The sequence below is a fragment of the Balaenoptera ricei genome, chromosome 9 (genome assembly GCF_028023285.1).
Source record: "Balaenoptera ricei isolate mBalRic1 chromosome 9, mBalRic1.hap2, whole genome shotgun sequence".
NCBI classification, from domain to species: domain Eukaryota; kingdom Metazoa; phylum Chordata; class Mammalia; order Artiodactyla; family Balaenopteridae; genus Balaenoptera; species Balaenoptera ricei.
In genome coordinates, this window is record NC_082647.1 from 49,297,142 (window position 1) to 49,322,441 (window position 25,300).

Below are 25,300 nucleotides of genomic sequence, written 5' to 3' on the forward strand. Positions count from 1 at the left end.
GGACCATGGACCAGTTAGGAAGGCAAGCTCTAGAGCCAGACGGCCAGATTAGAACCCTTGCTCTGCCATGGAAGAGCTTTGTGACCTCAGACGAGGCACTCTGCCTCTCTGAGCCCCCGTTTTATGTAAAATGAAGATACCGTACGTACTAGGTACCAACCTCATAGGGCCGTTGTGAGGTTTAAATGAGTTAATAGACGCACAGCGCTTAGAACTGTGCCCGGCACGTGGTGAGCCCCAGGTAAGTGTCAGCTGCCCTTATGACGATGACGATGCTGAGGAGAGGAGAAGGATGCAGGTGAGAAAGATGGCAACAGCCAGACGGCCTATGGCTATGCTGTTTATTAACTGCAAGGACGACAACAGTGTGATCCTAGTTCGCTACATGGCCTGGTGTCATAAGAATGCAAACATTGAATGACAATGAAATCAAATATTATAATGAAATTCTGCTAGGAGGAGGGGGAGGATGGAAGGAGGGTTGGGAAATACGTGAAAGATCAGAATTCTTATCTTGCATAGGGAGGTCAATAGATACCCAAAACTGAACATCAGAAAATAGCAATAGAGGCATGCTATTTAGCAATGGGGAGTAAATCCAGGTAAAAGACTTGTAACTGGTTGCCATGGGGGAGTGGAGAGGGGGAACGGGCCAGAGAGAGGGCTCCTCTTTTCATTATAGCCTCATAGATCTATCTTTTTTACTGTGTACAATGATGGCTTTGATTAAAGAGAAGAAATTTTTCATTAAAAAATGATAATGGAGGGACTTCCCTGGCGATCCAGTGGTTAAAACTCGACGCTTCCACTGCAGGGGACACGGGTTCGATCCCTGGTCAGGGAACTAGGATCCCACGTGCCGGGAGGCATGGCCAAAGGGGGCTTCTGCGGGCCAAGTTAGTATGATTAATTAATCATACTATTAATTACCATTAATAGTAATTAATTAATTAATTGAATCGGTGAAAATCAATGAGTCCAAAATGGTACTTAACATGGGGAAATTAATATAAAGTATGCCCAAAAATAGCTATAATACAAGGACAGTGAAAATAATAGTGTGCATTTATATTTCTGTAAATTTTGCTACAGCAAAACTGGGAGCGTCGGCATAGGTAGGGGTTGTGTTGAAGTAGATGTCTGTCTATAAAATATAGGTGTTCTTTTTCCCCACCTCCGTTAGCAGATTGGCAGGGAATTGTGAGTAAGCCTTATAGTTGCAGGAAAAGTAGCAACTGCGGCAAGAGTAGGAAAGACCAGCTAACACCCTGGTCCCAAACAAGTGGGAAGAGGTCCTGAGTGGGAGTGGCTTGCCAGATGGGGGAAGGAGCCGTGTGGCCGGCAGGGAATCCCTGGTCCCCTGGGAGGTGAGTTCTCCAACAGGCCTGGGAATTATACTGAAGACATCAAGTGGCAAGAAAGACAGGGGCTTTAAAAATCCTGTTGTGGAACAAGCAAACCTTGAGTAAAGAAGACCTAGGCATCCAGCCCAGGAAATGCAGACTCACTCTTGCATCATCTTGCCCTGATGGTCCTCGCCGAGGGTCAGTTGGTCAATAACTTGGAACCCTTATCTTCCACTGGCCGACATCAGCTCCCGTTTCTTTTAGTCATCAGATTCTTGTACCCCAAGAAGGCCAAACCTAAGGATGGAAATAATGAAGAAATAAATCTGTAAGGCCAACTTGTGTAATAGGTTAAATGTATGTTTTGTGGTCACTGTGATCATTTGTATGATTTGTCTGTTTTTAAGATATTAAGCTTATCTACTTAAATGGTAAATTGTCATCATTTTGTTGAAATGTGTAGAATCTAAGTTTGTAACCAACCCTTAAATGTGTAAGTGCAGTCTATTTTTAGATAATGTTTTTATTTATTTAATAGCATCTGAATATTTAGAAATGTTTGTTAGATAGGTTTATAGGTGTAAAAATTTAGCACTAAACCAAATACAACTGACTGTTGAAAACTGGTGTGTGTGTGCGCGGGGACGGTGTTAGAGGCGCTAACCCTCCACGCAGTCAAAAATCTGAGTATAATTTAGTTGGCCCTTCATGTCCACAGTTCCTCCATATCCATGGATTCAACTAGCCAAGGATCGTGTAGTACTATGTACTATTGAAAAAAAGTCTGCATATAAGTGGACCCATGAAGTTCAAACCCATGTTGTTCAAGGGTCAACTGCACAAGTAGTTGTTAAGTTTTCTTATTAAAAAAAAAAAAAAAAAGTCCTCCAGATAGTAAAGATCCAAGCAACTGCGATATGGAGTAAGGTCACCACAGGGCGTGGGGCTACTCCTTGCTGTGGGAAGCCGTTGGAGGGTTTTAAGCAGGCAACTGAGATCATCTAATTTACTTTTCTTTGTTTAAGACCGTAGGAGGCCAAGAGTGGAGACTGTGTAATCTTGGCTCCCTTTCTACCACTAGAGTCTGTGAAGTGTATTCCCTCATTCATTCATTCAACAAACACATGTCTGTTGGCTCCTTAAGTACAAGCACTGCCCTGGGCACTGTGGTCATTACCAAAGGTAATGACCAAGAGCCTCCTAATACATTAGAAAGTGTTCAGTCCTGTGAGGGAGGCATTACTTCTGACTTGGAGAACCAGGACCAGTTCTACAGTTAAGGAGGGGACAGGGGAGAATGACATTCTAGGAATGAGCAAAGGCCAGGAGCTAGGAGGTCAAGAAGTTTTGATACTTGGTGATGGTCCTCAGAGGCAATAGTGAGTCTTCCGTCGTAATCACACATTGCCAGTTCATTTAGATTGTTGTTGCTTCAGCTCGTATAAAGTGGGTCAGTACCAATTAAAGCTAATTTATAGTGATAAGTCCGTAAGGCAGAAAGGCAGCTCTTTGCTAATGTCCTTGCCAGAGTTTGACACCCCAGGAGAGTTTGAATTTGCTGTCACTGCAGTTATCACTTTTGCATGAATATTAATGATCTGTGTGGAAAGAAAAATGTGGCATATTGGGTTTCTGGAAAAGGCTGACTTATTTTTATCCATCTGTGTGTCACTTTGTTTATGAATACAAAGAACGAGAACACTTTAGGCACTAAAATAGGTCAGGGCCATCTTCACAGAGTAAAGAGGTGAGCAGAGGACAGAGGCGGTGGGTAGAAGCTGGAGGGGGTGAACAAGGTTTGAAATGGCCCTTGTGGCAAGTGAGGGTGAGCTTGACGAAGACACTCAGCTGGCTCCTGGGCCATGAAGTGGGCTCGTCCAGGTGGGTAGATATGGATGTACGTGTGTACACGGACTCTGGACCCCCTTGTCTTTTCATGTGATTCATGAAACCAGTTCTGATTTTTACTTCCTTGGCTGACAACCGGGAGGAATCTTTCGGCAGTCCTGTAGAACCTTTCATAGTCCTGCCCTATGAAATCCTACCTACTAGGTTGGCTCATTTCCCACACTGAAATGCTGGCCTGAGCTCTTGGGCCCACCCAAAGGCACTTCCCTTAGCCACTGTCCTGCCTGCCTCAGGCCCCCACGATGGGGACTGTGCAGCCGTGGAGGATGACAGTGGAAAATTCAACCTGAGAAAAATTAGTGCCTGCCAATTCCTACATGTGACCATGCAAGGTGAAGTGACATTTTCTTGTAGAAACTCTAACCTTGGTGAAAGTCATTTTAAAATTGCTTAGTGACTAAGACTAAGAAGAGCCTGAAAAAAATCAACTCATGGAGCTTTTCTTTGGAACACTAGACGGCCACCACCCAGGAGGGCAGGGTCCACCCCTGACTGTACGAGGCTAGCCCTGTGCTTCCCACACGCTCACACGCCCGCCCCACATGTGGCTGGGACTCCCTCCTCCCCAGCACCTCCAGGGCTTTGCTCTGTGTGTCAAATCTTTATCTCCCTCGATCAGGGATATTCCGTTTGAAAATAAATCAAAGAAGCACAAACTTTGAAACTGAAGACCCAAGTACCAGTCCAGTCTGCCTGTATCTAGCTGGATGACCTTGGGCACGTTCCTCACCTCCTGAACCTCAGGTTCCATGGAAAACGCCTCTCCCCATGCCAGGCTCACAGGAGCCACCCCACCACCACCACCACCTAAATGGCAGAGGGATCTCCCAACCCCTTCTGCTTCCAGAAATGCATGTGTAAAGCAAAATTTGCTCGCTCTTAGGCAGCTACAATTTTTATTTTTTAAAAAAATGCAAGTTGGGACTTCCTGGTGGCGCAGTGGTTAAGAATCCGCCTGCCAATGCAGGGAACACGGGTTCGAGCCCTGGTCTGGGAAGATCCCACATGCCGTGGAGCAACCAAGCCCGTGCGCCACAGCTACTGAGCCTGCGCTCTAGAGCCCGCGAGCCACAACTACTGAGCCCGTGCTCCACAACAAGAGAAGCCACTGCAATGAGAAGCCCGCGCACCACAACTAGAGAAAGCTCGCGTGCAGCAACAAAGACCCAACGCAGCCAGAAAAAAAAAAAAAAATCCAAGTAGGCACAGGTCAGGTTAGATGGAGAATTAAGTGCCAGAATTTAAGTAGCAAATGATTTAAAGCAAAAGGAGGCCAGATAAAAAAAAAAACAGGCATTTTGGCTATCATGCCTTTGTGCATTCCTCAAATCTTCATATTGTGCCCATTAGTGCAGTAAAAATAACAGGGCTTACGGGAGAACTAAGGTTGGGCAGAACCTCAAAGCTATGGGACTTTGTAACCAGAGCATCAGCAAAAATGTCAACCATCCTAACAAAATAATTGCTTGGCTGAATCCCCATTGTAAATCCCTACTGGAAGTTCATCCAGCATCCCAGCCCTCTGTCCTTCGTGTCCTTGAGATGCAGATCTTTGAAGGTATTCTCTCTTCTAAGAGAACAAGTTCATCCAAGTTAGAAATCTGACCCAGTCAGTCAATCTTTGTTTTAAAATACAAGGGCAATGTCTTTACAGTTTTTGTCCCTGTGCTGACAGCCTCCCCAGGTGCCACAACCCAGAGGAAAGGGTGGCACTTGTAGAAGCCACAGAACCCGCCACCGTCGCTCTAAAGAAGCCACGTCCATGGGGTTTTCATCTGCTTTTCTTAATTAAGGCCTTCAGGCTTTCTCTTTAGTTGTGAGAATGCTCTCCTCTGGACTCTTCAAGACGGTCAGTGTGGGGAGGAGGCGTTGGCGTACAGCAAGTTTTCTGTTTCGTGTTTGAGCGCTTGTCCCTTTCAGTTGCCAGGGCTTAGGGTTGACTTGTAGGAAGGGAAGGGTGGGAGGTGGAGAGAGGAGGGGAGAGATGGAGATGAACCTGTACTCACCACAACGTCGTCTTTCCCTGCTAGAATCCCCAGCCAGTAGCCCTGGAGAAAGGGAGCCCGCCCGGATAGACCGCTGAGCACCTCTCCTTCTAGTTGCAAAATTCTGACTCACCGACTCAATGTTCCCCAACCCTGCTTGCTAGGAGGACACCTGCCAGCCTGTCCCCAGACACCTGTTCTGGGCCCCAGGGGGATAAATTCTTCTTGTGATTCCCATGCTTTCCTCCTGCCTCCCTGCCCCAGTTACTTACAACTACAGGTAGGGTGTTTGGGGGTCTTTTTCCTCTTTTACACAGAGGAAATACTTTTTATAATTTTTTTCTTCAGAAACTGATGTGGCAATTAACATTTTATGGATTCTGGGTGATGGGCGCTCAGAACCAGAAGCTTGAATTGATTCCGCGTCCTCCCTCTGTCTGGTGGCTGGAGCCCAGCACCCGCTCTGATGGGCTGACAGGCTGGGGCTCACACGGGGCCTCAGAGGTCACCCATTAACTCAGGATCAGGGTGAATGAATGAGCGTATCCATTCCTTAACACCCCATACCTCTCCCCTGGAACAATCCAAAGGCTCATCGTATCTGATAGCCTCAAAGCTGGCTGTGATGGGACCCGTTTGACCCCTCCAGCTGGTCTGCAGGGCAGTGGGCTCCAAAGTGGGTGCACAAGACAATCTATGAGGTGGAGGAAGGAGATACGAAATCTTTACACTTACTAAGGAAAATACTTCTCATGTTAATATATATATTTATTAAACTATTTCATCCTCATCCTTTTATTTGCATATCTGTTTTATATAGTGATATGTTAGTACATGCATGTCATTTATAATCAGTATATTCACACACGCTCCCCCTCGGGGGGGGCAGTGCCCACAGTTTCTTACTGACCGGGATGTAGGAGAGGATCAAAGAGCTGGGAGACCCCTGCTGGGAGAGTCAGCCTTGCTCCATCCTGCTTTCCCTAAATGGGGGGCAGGGGGCGGAATTCTCTAGCAGAGGGCTGGCAAGCACTGCAGATCCCTTCGTTCAGAAGTTAGTTTTGAGATGGCAGGTGAAGCAGAGATTGAAAATGAACCAGGTTGGGGTTGACTTTTCTCCTTCGAAAGGCATGAGGACATGAATAAAACAAAGCGGAGAGGGTTGGCCCACATGTTTCTGAACTAAAGCCATAACTCATTTCAGGTTAGCATTTCGTAGGGTTCAAAGATGTGTGAAACGAGACTAAGAGCAGTAGGTGTCAGGGCCTCGGATGTTTTCTTCAGGACACTGCAGGCCCTGCTGGCAAGTTTTCCAGACATGAGCACCAAGTGGATGCCAGCGTCTGAGCTCGTGTGGCTTTCTGGGACAATAGCAACCCCCGTACCTGCAGGATGCCCTCTGGCTGCAGGGCCCGCCTCACAGCCGGCGACATTTCTCCTGTTTGATGACAGGGTAGCACTTGGGGTACAGGAACACAAGCAACAGTAGATGCCCCCCACTCCTGTTTTTAAAAAGTGAGTACCCTCAAGAGAAAGCGAGGGAACAGTGGATGAAATAAACTGCTCACGTGACCTTTTGCCTATTTATTTACCAAATGCTTCTTTAATGCTTACCGTGTATCATTGTTCTAAATACTTTTAAAAACAGGAACTCAATTGCCCCTCACAACAACCTTAAGAGGTAGTAGTATTATCAGCCCATTTTACAGATGAGGACTCTAAAACTCAGAGAGGTAACATCACTTGCCTGGGATCACACAGTTTGTCGGTGGCAGCACCAGGGCTCACACGGGCTCCCAGCCTGGGCTCCCAGCTTGGCCCCTGTAGATGCATCTGCACGAACAGTCCTCAGCCAGCACAGCACCTCTCTTGTTATGGAATCCCTCTTGTATTTTTTCTGGTGGAGATGCCCAAACCTATCAGAATTACCTTATTTTTTGTTTGGTTTCGCAACAGACCTTTCTAAAAATAGTATTATTTTACATGTAATGTTATAAATAGTATTATTACAAAAATGGTATTATACTGTCTTCTGTTTTTTTGAGCACTTACTATGTGCAGGTCTTCCTGTGCCAGGTGCTTTATAGATATTAATTCTAATCCTTAAATTAAACTGTAAGGAAGAGATTTTTCCCCCCATTTCACAGAAGAGAAAGTAGAGGCCAAGTAGGTCGGTCACTCAGCTGACAATGTCTAGCCAAGGCATGAACCCAGGGTTGGGCCTTGCTCGGCTTTGTTATAGGACAGAACTAAGTAGAAACAGATCCTTCTCGATCCCCATCCAGGGGAGATAGTTTCACAAAGCACCCAAAGGACCTTGTGGTGTGCCGATGACGAGGATGTGTGTGTGTGTGGCCCCATTTTGTAAGCCTGTTGTCCCCGTGCTGGCTTTCAGGAAGCAAGGGCTTCCTGACATGGGCAGTAGATCATGTGGTCCTCCTACCTGCCCCACTTGGGACTGGATGCGGCATGGCTTCCAGGCGAGTGTGTCCTCAGCATTAGCCCCCCCAGGCCTGGCCCCTTTTGATCCCAAAGAGTTTTGAAGTTTTATCTTCTGCTGGGCTTCATTAAGCCCTCGGTTGGCCTGAGGCTTTCGCCCTGCCCCCAGTTGTAAATGTTGTGTGATTCTTGGTATTCAGGTTAACAAATTAGCTCAATTAGATGGGTAAATTAGTCATTCTCACTTTCTCAAGTCCTGGTGGAAGAGCTTTGCGAAATAGTATTTATAGTTTTCTAACAAGCAATTTAAAGGACACCAGCATGTGGCGTTTGTTTAAGAGTAAAACGTCCTAAACAGTGCCCTTAGAAACAGGTTTCGAGATTTGCTCATGGACCGACTCAGGGATGCGGCAGAGCAGTACCCCCGTGCTGTGTCCTACAAGCACTTACCAGCTGGGTCTCTTGTCTCTGGGGGCTCCAGCCAAGCGCAGCGGGGCTTACTGAAACCCACACTGAATTCCAGAGCCTCATTTTTGTCAAATTGTTTTTTCCGTACCGCCTGAGTTTCTAAACAGGCTTCAAAGCAGGCTGCTTTGAATCCTGAGCGGGAGATGGTGGAGGCCCAGCGACGTGGAGGTTGAGAGGGACACACCCCACCCCCAGGGCGCTGCCGGCACTGGAGGCCGGGAGGCAACGTGGGAAAAGGTGACCCCCTCACTAGCTAATTGAGAACGCGTCAGCTCTTGAGCCTCGCAGGGCTCATCTCCCCACGTGTCCGAAAGTGACACCCCACCTCACAGGGTCACCAGAGGATTAAATGAGCTGATGCAGCCAGTGTGCCTGAACCATACGAGGCACTCATTCACCTTGACGTCCCTTCCTTCCTTCCTGGATCCTTTTAAGTGTTCGCCTCAGATGCTGGCGTCCTTGTTCCTGGCTCAACTGGCTCTTCAAACAATCTTATTAATGCCTATTAAAAGGAAACCCAATAAAAGTGCCAATATCTGGTGTTGAAATAATTGATGTAGCAGGGGGAGCCCATGGAGCACCCAGGCGGGCCCGGGTGCAATTTAGCCTCACACCTGGGGGATGAATTTCACAACTGTAATTGCTACCATATAATTCTTATTGACGTTGTGCTGTAATTCCTGTTTATTCCATGGGGCTTGTAAATGCATTAGGACTTGTCAACATATTATTTTACACTGTTTATGATCTGTAGAATTATGTCCTTCAGGGTTATATTGTGCAAAAGCTCCAAATAAACGGCTGTGGACCTCGTTAAAAAAAGAGCAAAGAGGGGCTGCTTGTTGAAGTGGTTCTCCATCCCTGCCGTCCAGGGCAGAAGTCAGCAGAGCAGATTTTTAATTCAGTTCTGAGCGGAGCTCTTAACCAGGATACAAGGGAATCCCCTCGTCTGTCTGAGCTGTCTGCTGCGATGGCTCAGCCCTCCCTCCCAGGGAGGGTTTTGTGTAGCTGAAAGGCAGGTGCCATTCCCTGAGGACAGGTGCGGTAGGGAATCGTTTGGTCTTCCTCGAGCTGGACCTGCATTCTGATGATGATGATGACATTGTGCCCTCAGAGCGCTGGGCATTTCTGTCCCCCTGCTCCCTAGCTTGGGGTAACCACACCCTTTTAGTTCTAAATTTCTTCATGGTCTTCCCAGCTCAGCTTATAAAGAAAAAGATCTGAAATTCATTCCCACCTAAGTGTAAATACCTAGTAAGTGTAAAATGTAACCCCCTCCTACAGATTTTTGTATTTACCATGCCAATAAAGCATAAAACTAAGGGGACAGAATTCTGTCCATTGTAATGTCAGGCATATCGTGTGTGTGTGTGTGTGTGTGTGTGTTGGGGCAGGGGTGTGTCTGTCGTAGTTGGTTATTTTTGGTTTTAGCCTTCCCAGCACCTTTGCAGTCAATCACCTTGGCCGCAGAATATTGAGTCCAAGTTCTTGCAGAGCTAATTCCTCGCCATGAGTCGCTGGGAAGCCCTCTCCCTGATCCCTGCGGTGGGAAGGCAGATACGCTCCCCCCAGGACTGTCCCGGGGACTAGATGCACTTGCAGCCCCTGGGTGCCTGGATGCCCTCTCCCGGGGCAGTGGGAGCGCCCGCCGTGCGGAGCGAGCCTGTGGGCACGCTCCCAACAGCCCTTGCGCTTCTCCTCTGGCCCCACAGGTAGTGAGTACGACGAGGAGGAGGTGGACTATGAGGAGTCGGACAGCGACGAGTCCTGGACCACGGAGAGCGCCATCAGCTCCGAGGCCATCCTCAGCTCCATGTGCATGAACGGAGGGGAGGAGAAGCCTTTTGCCTGCCCGGTTCCTGGATGTAAGAAGAGATACAAGGTAAGAGAAGTACCACCTCGCTCAGCATAACTGGATGGAGAACGGTAAGTCCCGTGTCAGCAGAGTCTGAGGAGAGGTGCTTCCCTCTTCTGCGCTGGTTGGGTGTGTGGTCCCCTCGGAAACCCAGGCCTGGGCCCGGGCTGCCCTCGGGTCAGTGCTGTCCCTGGTTTCTGGCCATTGGGTGTGTTTTCCCCTTCACTGACCTGTGTGGGAGCGGTACGTCCAAAGAGAGTTTTTTGGTGGGAGAATCATGTCTTTGATACTCTTCAGATTCATGTCAGATCGGTCAGAATATCAAATGTGTCACCTGTTTATTTGCCGAACACCTTCCGCAGTGGTTGGCTCTGCAGGTGGTTCACAGAAGACCACTTTGAAGTCTTAAAAGCCCGCAGACGGTTCACAGAGCCCTTTTGGGAAACGCTGTAGGGTATTTACTTCCAGCTGAGGAAGCCCTTGCTTGAAAGGAGTTCAGGAGAAAAGGGGCTTTGGTATTTTTTCTCACCAAACCTGCCCACTTTAGCTTCGATGAACTCTCTGTAGGCGGCGCAGAGCCTGTGTCTCTCGGGCCTGCCTCTGGGTGTCAGGGCAGCCGGGGGCGCTAAATTCTCTACTAAGAAGACTCAAAGGGACAGAACAGTGAGAACACCCACAGCACTCAAATGTGGGTCCAGAGGGCATGTGGAAAAACAAATTTGCAAACTTTCCCGTGAGGTGTTAGCAGCTCTTTAAAATCCAACTCTGAGATAGAAATGTAAAAATCAAAAACATGCCTGGTGCATTTGATGAGATGCTACTTTCCCCAGCAGATTGACTGTTTTTAAAGAAAGGCTTGAAAAATGTGTGGCAGCATAAGCACTTCCCGTATCGCTCCTTCTTCAGTATGTCTCTGAACACTAAAAAAATCTATTTCAATACTTTTTATACCTGCTTCTGATATAAAAGCATGAAACCCAAATGTATCACAGGTAAGTGGCCCAAGATTTCACCTAGTCTATATACTGTTAAATTTTTATCATGGGAAGCACAGATGCGCTTTGTTTAAACTACAATGAAAACCCCAGGATGGAGATGTGAAGTCCCATCAGTGTGTCCTGACGCGCTGTCTGGTGTCCCAGGTGCACGTGTACATTCCTCTGTATCAAGGTGGCGTGGAAGTGGGCGCAGGGGTGAGAAAGCAGCAAAATTGTTTTCTCAGGAGCCCAGGGGATTGTTCAACAAGCTAGTTTGTCCAGAGGATAGCTCTGCTTGCAGAAAGAGATTTTTCCCTTCTTTCTTTCAAAGTGGAGAAAGCTGGACAGGGGTGCTGTCCTTGTACCCTGCCTGCCTCCAGATGCGCCTTCTCTCCATGCTTCATGAGAGCTGGTCCTCTGTGCTCTGCCATCTTGCTGCCTTCTCTCAAGGGTCCAAACACTGTCTAAAGGATGTCTTGCACATCAGCGATGTTAAAAGAGGGAGCAAAGTAATGAATGACCCAGACTACAGCTGACCAAAAAAACCCCAAAAAGCTGGTGGGGGGGTATAAGCTACACCCTTTATGATGAGGCCTTCTCTCTTTCCCACCTCTCTTTCATTCCTTTTTTACATCCTTTTCCCCTGATCATTTTTATTTTCTTGTCATTATTCTTTGGCTTCTATTTTTCTCGAGTATCCAGCCATTTCCTCTCCTGCAGTTTGTCTGCGTCTAGGTTTGTGGGGCCTTTGCGGAGTGTTGTTTCTCCATCTGAGGCCAAAAGAAGATTGCATGAACCTTGGGCTGCAGAGGCTGCCTGCTTCAGTACCACTAACTGGCGAATGACATGGGTGGCAATTAGTGGTCCTGATTTCCATGAGGGAAGTGTGAGTTTCTTTTTCTGGGCCAGAGTGCCACGTAATGGTGCATGAGACAGGAACAAATGCATAACTGCTTCTCCTAACCAAGTGCTTGAGATGAGTGTGGTCATATTCCCTAAAGTTTTAGTCTAACTCTTTCTGCTGGGAAGTTACTGGCCGCAGGGTGTACCAGGTGTTCTCTGGTGTAATTATTTCATCTTATTTACTGCATGATGGTTGGAGTGGGTGTTGGTGAGTGGAGGGCGTAATGAGCTTGGTGTGCTGTGGAGTTGGGCAGAATCCACAACTGCTGCCATCTTGTTCATTCCCAGGGCTGACTTCACATGTGTCTCATTCCCCGCCCCTGTCGGCAGGGAGTCTCTCACCCATGAGTCTCTTGGGCACTGACTGAGGATCAGCTCTTCTCACCATTTCATTGGCATTTGCAGAACTGGGAGAAGATGAGCATCTTAACTCCCCAGACTTCATACAGAATAGGGCAAGGGAGCAAGGCCCAGCCATACAGCTAGGTCTCCGAGTTGTTTCCCGTGTTAATTCTTCTGCCTAGAATGCCCCCCTTCTCCTCCGCTCTCCTTCAGGACCTCTCATTTTCTTTCTTTTTTTAATTAATTAATTAATCTATTTATTTATTTTTGGCTGCGTTGGGTCTTCGTTGCTGTGTGCAGCCTTTCTCTAGTTGCAGTGAGCGGGGGCTACTCTTCATTGTGGTGTGCGGGCTTCTCATTGCGGTGGCTTCTCTTGTTGCGGAGCATGGGCTCTACGTGCGCAGGCTTCAGTAGTTGTGGCACGTGGACTCAGTAGTTGTGGCTCGCGGGCTCTAGAGTGCAGGCTCAGTAGTTGTGGTGCACGGGCTTAGTTGCTCTGCGGCATGTGGGATCTTCCCGGACCAGGGCTCGAACCCGTGTCCCCTGCATTGGCAGGTGGATTCTTAACCACTGTCCCACCAGGAAAGTCCTGAATGTCAGTTTTATTTAAAACCTGAGTACTGAATAAGACAGTAGTTATCAAGTTCTCAGCATGACGAAAAGTTCTCACTGTAGTGACCTTCCTTGCCCTATTGGAGCTTAATTCCCTTTCCCCCTTTCAGAGACCAGAGGATTTAATAAGCATTTTTTTCAAGTTGCCTGACATTATTTATTTTTGTTAATATTTTTGAAAGACCAAACTCATTTCAGGATCTCTGCAATTAGGAGTTTCAGTGAAGCTTTTTAAGCTCCTCAAGTCTTAGAAAGTGAAGTTCCCATTGCTATCTGTGAATGAACAGATGGGGGAAATCTTACATCTGATTAGAGTTTGTACTAACATTTGTGATAAGGTGTCCCATGACACTTGCGGACATTTTAAATCACAGCAACAAAGAGAAAGAGGTGGTAAGGTAGTTTATTGTAGGCTCTTTGGCCAACCCTGGAAATGCGATGTGTTTCCACATGTGCAACTGGCTTCCTAATTTTTCCAGAGTAATAAAGCTGACATGTGTGTCAGTGCCACAGCCATGCACAACACAGTGTTGACATTCCAGCTGGGAACTGACCACGGAACCTGTTGGAATCACCTCAACCCTGGGCGTGTCCTTCCCCTGCTGAACTCCAGATCTGGTTTCATGTTGGAGTGGCTTCTGGTGGCTTTGGCAATTTCTGGTTTCAAACCTTCCCTCACCTAATTAGTTATTTAAAAACAAAAAAACAAAAACTCGGGCCTGGATGGAATATCTAAGACCTGGTCCTGTTGGAGTTGCTATATGCCTTTTTGTTTGTTGTTCAAATGTTTATTATTTTTGGTTTCCTCTCTTTTCTGACAAGGTGTGAGTGGCACTGGGGCACAGGGGTAGCTGGATTTATAATGATCCGTCTTGCAACAAGTTCCCTGTGAAAGCGAGGACATGAAATGTTTTAGTAACCCTTCATCCACAGGAAGGAACCCTATGAGGTACTCAGTGAATATCTGTTGAGCTAATAAATGGGATATTATTAAGCAGGCAGATGCAAATCATTAAGCATTTGTGAGTCAGGAGACTTCCCACCAGTGTTACTATTAGAAAGTTGACAGTCTTTTTCTAATGATCATAAAACAGTTATTCCCTCCCTGTCTCCCTCCCTCCCATAGCTTAAAACAATGCTTATCTTTGTTGCCTGGCTCCAGCTAGGTGGCTCTCACCTGGGTCTCTCATGCCACTGCAGTAGGGTACCAGCTGGGGCTAGATACACAGGTTGGCTTCTTTACCCATGTGCCCGGGGCCCTGGTGGGATGGCTGGAGCAGCAAGGGGCTGGCAGGGCGTATCTACCCATCTCTCTTAATGGGTTGGATTCTGCACCGTCACTGCCCTCCCCACATGCCACCGCAGCAATCTCCTACTCCCCAACATGCCTCTAGAAGACCAGTGAAGTGCTCCCTCACCCTGCATGCAGGGATTAATGCAGGAATGACAAGGGCTGAAGGCGCAGAAGGCCAACAGCTGGACGTTCAGGGAAGAAGTCGTGTCTGTCCTTGTGGTTCAACTCACTGGACAGCCTTCAGACTCAAAGCATAGACAACTGGTTGCTATTTGTCACCCCTGGGTTCAACAAAGTCAAGAGGATTCTCTTCCATAGGACTTTTGAAAAGTATTAATGTGCACTGTGAATCTCCAATAGGGAAATATAAATAGTAATAACCACTGAACATATTTTGTTTCATGGCAACTCTCAATTTCTTCCAGAATGAGGCATGTTCTAACAAATTCATTCATTCACAGATACTAGTGGAGCATCTACTATGTGCCAGGCACTGTGCTAGATGCTCATGAAACAGCTGCAGTTTGTTCTTATTCTTTGGGACTCGATAAGGGCATCCTATGAAGTAGAAGACACCTATGTTGGACACCTTTCGTTGGGCACAGGACTGGCCTCAGTGGGCCTAGATTCAGATAATACTTTAGAAAACAGTCCACTCTTCTGGTGATCTGTACTCAACAACTTCCTATCTTCTCTTTTCCCTTACTCCTCAATCTGACAGTAGCTGACTTGGAAATTAAGACCTATGCTCTAGTATCACTTCTGCCATTTATTCTTACTTAAATCTCCCATCAGTTTACTCAATGTCCTGAGCCTGTTTACTCACCATGCAATTGGGATAAGCAAAACTAACTTGGTTGAATCTGTAGAGTGATTCTAGGCATGACGTCCTAAATAGAATATGCAAGTGAGCTAGCAAAACCAATTAATAGAAATCCAGAAAGCATTTTGGTATTTCATGTTATCATTTAGGATTTGTAGGCCAATTTGAAGTTTGGAACTTTTCTGTTGCTGAGACTTTAATAACCTAACATTTTTAAAGTTCACTGTATGTTTGGAATAGTACATAAATAAAAGTAGGGCCTTGTCTGCCCATAGGTGCTTATTTAACACACACAACTGTGCTGGGGCAGGATTTGGGCAGAGATACTGGCTTAATGCAGAGTAGAAAATGGACAAAAAATCCCTACGTAAGGTAGGGATTATCATGATTGGCTGGGAGCAAGACATAAGCTGAGTTTCCAAATGAAGAATTTATACACGTCTTGAACTTCATTACCCTAACCTATGTTTTCTTTCTTTAGATTTTTTCGGTGCCATCTTGAGGATATTTGTATGTAATTGTTCATCATTAACATTCTTCAGGGTGGAAACAAGATTCAGAGGGAGCTGTGCCTCTTTATACAGTCTGGGTCTTAAATACGTATTTTATGTAAAAGTCGAAAGTCAGTACTTTCAGAGTAACTGAGGTGTATGTGAAATTGCCTTGGCTGAGCTGTGTGCATGACCCAGTCTGCACCGCCCACGATTAACACACGACTGCGAGTTCGCGAAAAAGCCTGTTCTGTATACAGCTGCCATCCAGGAGCTGTCCGGTTGCGGTCAGACCCGCACTGAGGTTTCCCCCCCATCTGACACTGTGTGACTCCGTCTAATAGGTGATATTTTTGTCCTTTCCACAGAATGTGAATGGCATAAAGTACCATGCTAAGAATGGCCACAGAACACAGATTCGTGTCCGCAAACCATTCAAGTGTCGTTGTGGTAAGAGTTACAAAACAGCTCAGGGCCTGCGGCACCACACAATCAATTTCCATCCCCCGGTGTCGGCCGACATTATCAGGAAGATGCAGCAGTAACATGCTGGTCGTAACTGTGCCAAGAAATCCTCACCAGCAGTTGCTGATTTTGAAAACAGCCACCTTTTTTCAGGGGAAGCATTCAGCAACCCTTTAAAGAATAAATGCATGCTTTAAATTTTTTCTGTAATTTTGGAATGATGTATCTTTGTAGAGTTAATGATTTTGTACATTTGCACATGTAATCATCATACCCATTTTCATTACTTTGATATAAGGTGCTAAACAAAAAAAGCTCTAGGTTTTTCAGCACATTTCCCCCAAAACAAGACAGAAATTGAGGGCATGTTGCGTTGTTGTTTAGCTGTGTTGCAGTGATATCAGTTGTGGGGGAGGAGGGGCTGGCACTGAGGGTTTTTCCCCCAAGATTATAATGTGATTGGTTGAAGTTTTTCAACACATCAACTCATTGTGTTCAAAACCAAAATAATACCTTCACTGTCAAACTGGTTACCATGCCTTACATAATGGAGTTAGTTAGTACCTGTGACTAGAAAGACTTTAGGTAACGGAAATATAAATAAGAAAGAATGTTTAACATAATATGCTAAAAATATTTTCATATTTAAATAACATACATAAAAGGTGTGCTTTCTGTGTTTTATATTATCTTGCAAATCCTTTTGACCTTTAAAAAGCTGAAAATCTTGCCATCTGACTTACCAATCATTTTAGTGTTACAAATGGCATTTTTGTACAAAAAGTCTATTCAGTTCACTCATTAACACACATTCATTTGAGTGCCTGCTAGGTGCAAGGGATTCAATTTATGCCTATTGATATCTGTGGACCAAGATACCAGTTTAGTGAAATACTTTCCCCTGAAATCTGTTAGGAAACACTTTGAAATACTTAAGTGCAAATTTTGTGTGTGTGGGAAATTTAGTTCTACCTTCATCTTTAGGTGAAGTTTTAAAGCACTTTGTAGTTCTCTATTGCCAACAGATTTAATGTTTTATGTGTTGCCAATTCTTGCAACCACTGCCCTAACAAACCTGTGGGTTGCAAATAAGAATTAAAATTCCAAGCACATTTCAAAGAGGAACATTTTGTTAAGACCCCTGTCGCCTCCTCATGCTCATTGTTTTTAGACTTTTTTTAAAGGCACTTTTTCCATCACATTGTAGATGTCTGTATTCCCACTGGAAATGTCTGTTTAGCTTTGTAAGACATTTTGCTGAAATATGAAATTGAGCCTTATTGACAGTTAAGTGCTTCTTGCAGCAGGTGGTCAAAGAGTGACTAATGCGTGACCCATTAGAGCATAACCTACGTCTGGACCATTCCTAAAGTTTTTCTTACCAACAGTACCATCATGCCTTGAGTGTTCATTTCTCCCAAGTGCTACTCCTTAAACATGAGTTTACCAATTGCCTAATTATGCAATAAAAATTGCTTTGAGATGGCTAACTGCCCACAAAACTGATGAAAATCAAACTCGAAATGCCTGTAAAATAACTTTCTTCCCGTGTTTCCATTTGTTGAAAGTCTTACAGATGGAAAGCAGGTGTTCCTCAATTTTTCAGACGTTTTGAAAGGAAGACAATTCTGTTAGACAGATGGGTAAGCTTCTATTAATACACTCTTAAATTGTGAATCCCTCATAATGAGGGATTTAAAAGATATTTATAAAGACACTGCCCGCTAAAAATGTCCTCAGATCTCTGAAGAGTAGTCTTGGTCCTGAATATATACAGTGTTATCCTTTATGTTTTAAAGGGTGATACAGACATGAGAAGCCACTAGTTGGTGCATAAGAAGGCCCTACTTGGCTATTTCATATCTACCTAGAATTGACCAAAATTTTTTTTAGGCCAGCAGTTATTATTTAGCTTCGCTCCTTCTAGTGCAAGAAACTGTAGGCTGGATCAGTAGTTCAACAGCTAAACAGTCATAAAATAGTCATTGTGCATGTTCAATTTCTTTCAACTATAAAAATTGCCAGTTTCTATTTACTTATTCATTGTGACAGTATTACTAAACAGGTAAGGATGGGAATATTTTGTTATACCGTGTATAGTGAATGTATTGTACTGTGTCTGTGAAAACTGTGCTTTAAATTATATTTTCATATGTTTTGTTCAGGACAGAGCACATTAAGTTTGAAAGCAACAGAGGTTTGTTTTAGAACTGAAGGCAACTTAATGAAACAAAATTGCTGTCAAGAAAAGCTGCTTATAAATGTAAATGAAATCACATTTAAAATAATAAACTGCCTCTGACCCAAAATAAACATGGCTCTTTATTTTCATTAGCATCCATTATAAAGACCAGTATCAAGTTTGCCACAGAAACGAATATATCCATTCAGTACCTTGTTCTAAGGCTGCCTTTTTTGGGCGGTGGGGGGGGCGGGGGGTGCAGAATTCAGCTGACTGACACATGTAGATTTCATCAATGTTTTGCCTAGGTCAGTATGATGAACAATTTCATTTCACTGGTAGTAGCACTGTAATATTCAAAGGATACTTTACTTTTAGGTTAACATGGTCCATAATTATTAACTGATGCAACAAAAATGTTCATATCATTGAACTATTTTACCTGAATATATTCTGCTTAGCCTATAACCTATCCAGAAGCTTAAAACATGGAGTCTTCATTACTGTTGCATCCCAGGTCTGCCATGTCCTGATATCTGACTGGCCAATACTGTTTTGCCCTAGGCTCAAACCTTTTAAAGGATTCCAATGATGATACATGAATTCTTCTCCTAGAAACAAATGCAAGTGAGATGTTGTATATGCGGTTCACATGTAGTACCCAGAAATGCCACTACACTGAATATTAAGTTAACATCTTAGATAGCTAGTTTGCTTAAGACAAGCTTAAATATTTTGATATAACCACAAAAACAGCAAAATCAAAAAGTCAGTACTTTAAATCCTTAACATTCATATTCTAAAAGAGGAAAGGACTGTAGTTCAGAAAATTTTTTTAATGACCCAGACCAAAAAGACATTCAAGATGCTAGACTTAATGAAAATCACAAATAAATCTGACAATGAAATTACACACTTCTAAAAATGTGTCTACTTTAATGTTAATGAATACACTATATACAGCAGAGTCATAACGAACACGATAGTTTGATTTGGGTTTATGCATTACATATTTAATCACTTACTGAGAACATTTTTTCAAAGTTATACTCTTATCAGGAAAATGTGAAAAAAGACATACATTTTCTGTGATTTTATGCCACAACCATCACTGTTTAGTAGATCATTTAATATTGAAACAATTACGCTGACATATCTTGTTCCATTTCCCCATCAAATAGAAATACAACTTTAAGATGGCTTAAAAATAATCATTCAGGTATTCTAAAATTTTTTAGTCATAAAATTAGCAAAATATGCTTTCTATTAATTCCTAAAGCAAAGATTTCAAATATAAAAAGGATATTTGCTATCTTGGAAGCATGTGATCTCATTCTACATGCAGCTCCCTTTCTAAAGAGGGTGAAAAAAAAAACATTTCATGGGCTAAATTATGAAGTTTCTGTATTCAAAAGAATAACTGCAAGACTTATGATAAATTCTTTGTATTACATAATTTTTAGTAGTCATGCTCAATCAACAAGGTCAACAGAGATGTGTAAATATTCTGCTAAATAACACACTATACATACCTATTTTTTCAGTGTGGTAACATGAAAATAATCCGTTTCCTTCATTCATATAATTTTGCAAAATGGGGAATAAATAAAGATACAAACACACAAGAACTTCTTAAGCAGGTAAGATTAACAGAGGTTAAAATTATATTTATTGATAAGTGGTAAGCCAAGGACTGACCCTGACACTAGTAACACCAAACTCAAAGTAGCTCTTGGTCAGAAAAGTGCAGTAGAGGGTGCACGAAAGTGACACCTTGTGGTCTCCTTAGTGGTCTGAGGTGATTTTTTTTCCAACTGCTAAACTGTATTATTAACTCCTAATAAAAATTAACTAGTCAAAATTTAAAACATTCTGATCAAAATGGGTCTGTACATGCCTTTCAAACCCCTGCTGGTCATAGTCAGGAGGGAACTGCTCGCTGCACATTGGGCACACCTTCCAGTGACTTTCAACATGTTCTTCAAATTTGCTCTGATCATAGTTGGGAGGGAACATTAATTCACAGAGTGGACATTTCTTCTGAACATCAAAGCTTGAGGAAATAAAACGAAAGAATTACGTATTTCTAATAAACAGATTTTTCACAGCAGTAGTCTTCAGATACAGCGAGGTTACATTTATCTAGTTAAGCTGATATTCATACTAACATTTACCTTGAAAGTCTTCAGTTACACCAGGAACCTCTTTTTCTGCTCCTAAAAGCTTGCTATTGACAATTGTGTAAACCATTTATAAAGCCTCTAATTTTAGTTTTACAATTAGATTGACAAAATTTTTTTCTCATCAAAATCCAAAAAATACAATCACATTATGTGAAATGAGGCTCAGTGACAAGAATTCTTCAATTTTTAACTAACAAAATATGCCTTTTGTAAAACTATAAAGATTCATACAACTTGTAGCTTCCCAACAGTGTTCATTCAGTTTAACAACTAAAGGTGTTTACAGCACTGGTCCTCAAGGTACGGCGCGCATCAGAACCACCTGGAGGCATGCTGAGACGCACACTGCTGGGCCCTACAGCAAGGATTTGGGGTTCAACAAGATCTGAGTTAAGGCCCTGGACCATATGCATTTCTAACAAATTTTCAAGGACCATACGTTGAGAGCCACAGGTAATCCCAATTCTACACAGGAAAGAGCAAAATTACCTGGGATCAAAGCAAAAGCCTGTTCCGTGCCCACGTAAATGCTGACTTGGAGGATCAGGAGCAGGGGGCACGTTCTCGTCTTCCTAGGCAAAAAATAATCGTGCAACTTTTGAGAAAAGTGAAACCAAATAGAAGTTCCTCAATTAACTCAATCAAGCACCATATAAAGGAAATAAGATTACACTTTAAAAAATTTACTTCTATTATCATTAAATTAGATTTTCATGTAAACATGTTTGAAAGTAACTTTTTTTTTTTTTTTTTAAGAGAGTATTTCACTATGGACTAAGTCTTACCTTGAAATAAAAAGCAGTATTCAGTGGAATGGAGAGTATACTACACCTGTGTGTGTGTGAATGAAGCAGAGATCAATAGACTTTTTTGACCGATATGTAGGTAACTTTACCAACCTTTTATCATTCCATACACTGGGTGACCACTTTCATAAAAATCTTAAGACTGCATTATTTTTCCTGTTATTCTCATTTAATGACTATTAGTCTGTAAGATAGGCAGGATCTTCTGTGATAATATATATCCACTGCACAATACGTAGAAATTATAAATAAAGGAAAACTAACAGTGTGTGTGTGTGTATGTTTTGGGGCAAATACACAAGCGAATCCAACTGGAAAACCATGTTAAAGCGAAGCAATGCACCAAACTACAGGCCTCAAAAACCCTGATGTAAAACAATCAGATTCAAATTTAAATATCTGATTAACAGATTATCAAGGAAGACTCCTAAAACCCTGTAAATCTGAGTCTGAATCAGAAAGAAAATGCTGGTTTGAATTTCCATGCCTGCATCCCTCTAGTCACTTTTTATAGATTTGCACATTGCTGCTACATCAATATCCAAACACAGACTGTCACTTCATATCCAAAGCAGCCACATCCATCTGAAGTGCCCATTTGCTTTCTTTCCCTGAGCAGTTTGTTAGCTGCTTTCATGCCATGAACTAACAGCACACAACAGGCAGAAGAGGCACTGATGGAAGTCCTTATGTTGCTGGGTAGTCATGATTGCCCCAGAACTATTAATAGGCTAAGTCAGGTCTGTCATAGGAAGAGGTTCCAAAAAAGTGTATGTGACTTGAAATTTGAAGTGACCAAACAAAAGATAAATTGAATTCTTTTTTTTTCTTTTGAAGGGGGGAGGGAATAGTTAAGGGAAGGCAGGGTAACTTAGCTATTATCCTGACAATTATCCCCCCCTAAAAGCTCAAAAAAGGAGGTGAGAGACTTTTTTTTTTCCCATGTGCATCACATGAGAAAACACTTTTGTTTACATATGATTCCCTTAGGATATAACTGGGCAAAAGAAAAACAGGATCAATAACCTAATAGGGCATTGAGAAGTTGGGGAATATTGGGCAAGTACTTCATATACTTCAAAAATTAAAAGTCTTTAAGTAACTAAAATCCAGACAGTTTTTAAATCTGCAGGTACAAAGAGGGAAGATGATTTAGTAGCTGAATCTGCTAAGCTTACATATGTATAACAGGCAAATTATGATTCTGTGCCACATTACTCCAGCTGCCATACTTAGGCCTTCCAGCAACAATATCTGAAAATGAATCTGCTTAAACAACTACATATAAAATAATGAACAAAATTTTCTCATATCTAAATGACATAAAAATATATAAATGTTTTAAAAAATTTTGAAATGCTATTGAAGAAAATGAGAATAATACAACGAAAGGTCTTCATATTCTACTTTTCAAAATTCTTGATGAGACATATTTATAATATTGTACAACTTTCTAGGGGTGAAAAATATAATGGAACCAAAACTCTCACAACCACCTTTCCCTGTGTTTTACAACAGCTGCAGCTCACACCAATTCACTGCTTCCGTGAAGCAGCTAACAATAGAGTTTGGAACTAGCTAAGGTGCTAGGTTCAGACCACCTATCAGACATGTTAACCCTGCTTATAAAATATGTGGATGAGGGGGCAAAAAAAGCAATTTATACTTTCTAAGCCATATATAATTTGGTAAGGGTAACTATTATTCTGTATCTTCTACCAGAATAAAAGGGGAGAGGGACTGAAGAGTAGAATTCTAGATGTAATAGTGAGACATAAGTCCTCATGAAATAAGAAATCACCTACTGGGAGAATAGTTTAAAACCAGGAAGTATGTAATAAAATCTGAGTAACCAATTCATATAATAAAGTCTTTGGTGATCTTGTCATGCAAAATGACCAAATTTTCACTCACAAATACAGTTATTCCATTTTACTCATCAAGCTCGGCTAATTAGTTTCCAAACCATACTAGTTTACATATAACAAATTAGCCCGGGAAGTGAGGCTGTTAAGGCAGGCTCACGGCCAGCAACAAAAAATGGCTACTGGTGAAAAAAGAGAGGAAAGCAGACAAGAACCCAAAACATCAAATAGGATTTCAACACTGGATCATACAGCTTTACTATACACCTTAAAAGAATGTGAGGACATCATTCAATATTGAGTTTTTAATTAATAAACTTCAGTCATCAAGGTTATTAGTATTCTATTTTAGCAAGATTTCCACCCCAAACTACTAAAATAATCAAGTTTTAGCACTGAAAGTTGTCAACTCAAAAGAATTTTGAATAGCAAGTTTTAAAGTATAAGTACCTAGTATTTTAGCTAAACTGCTGAAATAATCTTGTAAGCAAATATTACTGGGAATACCACACTGAAATGTATTTATGAACAATTCCAAATAATTAAATTTTTTCTTAAGAAAACATTTTCAATAGCATTTTAATCTCTACAAAGGTCTAAACACTCTACATTGTTCATGTACCTTTAGACCCATGAGCACAATACTCTTTCTATTTGCAAACTGGTTTTTAAGCAAAGGAAACATGCTACGGTAAACTGAAGCTCTATTTGAAACCCAAAACTTCTCATGAGATGCTCAACCCAAAATCTAGTCTCTAAAAAATATTCTTGTTTTTATCAAAGTATATAACCAGTTTGAACATCTGAAATAGTATTAAAATTGGTTAATCTCTCAGACAACAAAATACATTTAATCATAGTAAATTCAAAATGCAATCATGATCATAAAAATACAATTACCATACAATACAACAATTCCATTTCTGGGTATATATCCAAAAGAACTGAAAGCAGGAACTCAAACAGATATACTGGTACACCTATGGTCATAGCAGCATTATTCACAATAGCCAAAAGGTGGAAACAACTCAAATGTCTATCAATGGATGCATGGAAAAACAAAATGTGGTATACACATACAATGAAATATTACTTAGCCTTAAAAAGGAAGAAAATTCTGACATCTTACAACATGAATGAATCTCGAGGACATATATTAAGTGAAATAAGCCCATCACAAAAAGATAAATACTATATGATTCTATTGTACTTATATGAGGTATCCAGAATAGTCAAATTCAGAGAGACAAAGTAGAATGGCAGTTGCCAGGGGCCAGAGGGAGGGAGGAATGGAGTTGTTGTTTAACGGGTATAGAGTTTCTGTTTTGCAAGATGAAAAGAGTTCTGAAGACTTGCTGCACAACAACGTGAATATACAGTTGACCACTGAACAATGAGGATTTGAACTGCATAGATCTGCTTTTATGTGGGATTTTTTTCAATAGTATATACTACAATACTACATGAAATGAGGTTGGTTGGATCCTCGAATGCAGATCTATGGATATGGGAGAAACCACAGATGTAGAGGACCAACTGTAAGTTATACTCAGATTTTCAACTGCATGGAGAGTTAGCACCCCTAACCCTCACATTTAGGGTCATCTGTACTTACTGCTATAGAAGCATGTACTAAAAAATAGTTAAGATGGTAAATTTTATGCGTATTCAACCACAATAAAATATGCAATTGTGATCAAACTAGCAATACACACTCAGGAGCTAATGATTGAGTTACACCATCTAAATCATTAGGATTCAGACAATCAGAATTTCTGAAACTGTGTTATGGTTCCACCTTTGCCAGGAATTATTAATTGAAATATTTAGATATCATTAAGGAGCTAGTAATGAATATCAATGAAGAAAGATCCACCACTTAATAGAACTTTTACTAAGTTAATAATTACTACTTTAGTTTAAGAACATCCTATAAGAAACATTTGCTAAGGCCAAAATCAACACATTAAGAACAGAGTACCAATGACTCTGGGTAACTTTTATATACAACTAAAGAATTAACGTTTATCCTTATAACTGTATTATTAAGTAATATTAGTCAACATTCTCTTTTTATGAGATGTTACTGTTTAAGCTCAGCCAAACATCCATTTCTAGTAATATGTCAATGAAGGAATATCATTGAATTATAACTCCATAAAATTTAAAGGTATTTTAAAAATAGGAAAGCAAATAATTTTGTAAGATCTCTATTTTCAAATGTCACTTTTCTCAAATACATGCAGCCCTATGTTCATGCAGCACTATTTACAAGAGCCAAGACATGGAAACAACCTAAATGTCCATCGACAGATGAATGAATAAAGAAGATGTGGTATATATGTATACAATGGAA

The 25,300-nt window shown here is 42.2% G+C and overlaps 2 protein-coding genes across 3 annotated transcripts in view; one reads left to right on the top strand and one right to left on the bottom strand.

The window, feature by feature from the left end:
- The window catches only part of JAZF1 (JAZF zinc finger 1), a 343,427-nt gene extending 325,220 nt beyond the window's left edge, over window positions 1–18,207 (top strand). Inside the window, exons 4-5 of the mRNA XM_059933715.1 lie at window positions 9,859–10,028; window positions 15,812–18,207. Coding sequence (XP_059789698.1) covers window positions 9,859–10,028; window positions 15,812–15,988 — 347 coding nt within the window. The 3' untranslated portion in view covers window positions 15,989–18,207. The remainder of the gene's footprint in view (window positions 1–9,858; window positions 10,029–15,811) is intronic.
- TAX1BP1 (Tax1 binding protein 1) overlaps window positions 18,208–25,300 on the bottom strand; it is an 87,182-nt gene continuing 80,089 nt past the window's right edge. Inside the window, exons 17-19 of one of the 2 annotated variants that reach the window (XM_059933713.1) lie at window positions 20,763–20,845; window positions 19,988–20,143; window positions 18,208–18,701 (exon numbers count right to left, since the gene is read on the bottom strand). In XM_059933713.1, the coding sequence (XP_059789696.1) occupies window positions 18,572–18,701; window positions 19,988–20,143; window positions 20,763–20,845 (369 nt within the window). In that variant the 3' untranslated portion in view covers window positions 18,208–18,571. Of the gene's footprint in view, window positions 20,144–20,762; window positions 20,846–25,300 lie in introns of both variants that reach the window. The other variant, XM_059933712.1, reaches the window with a different exon arrangement.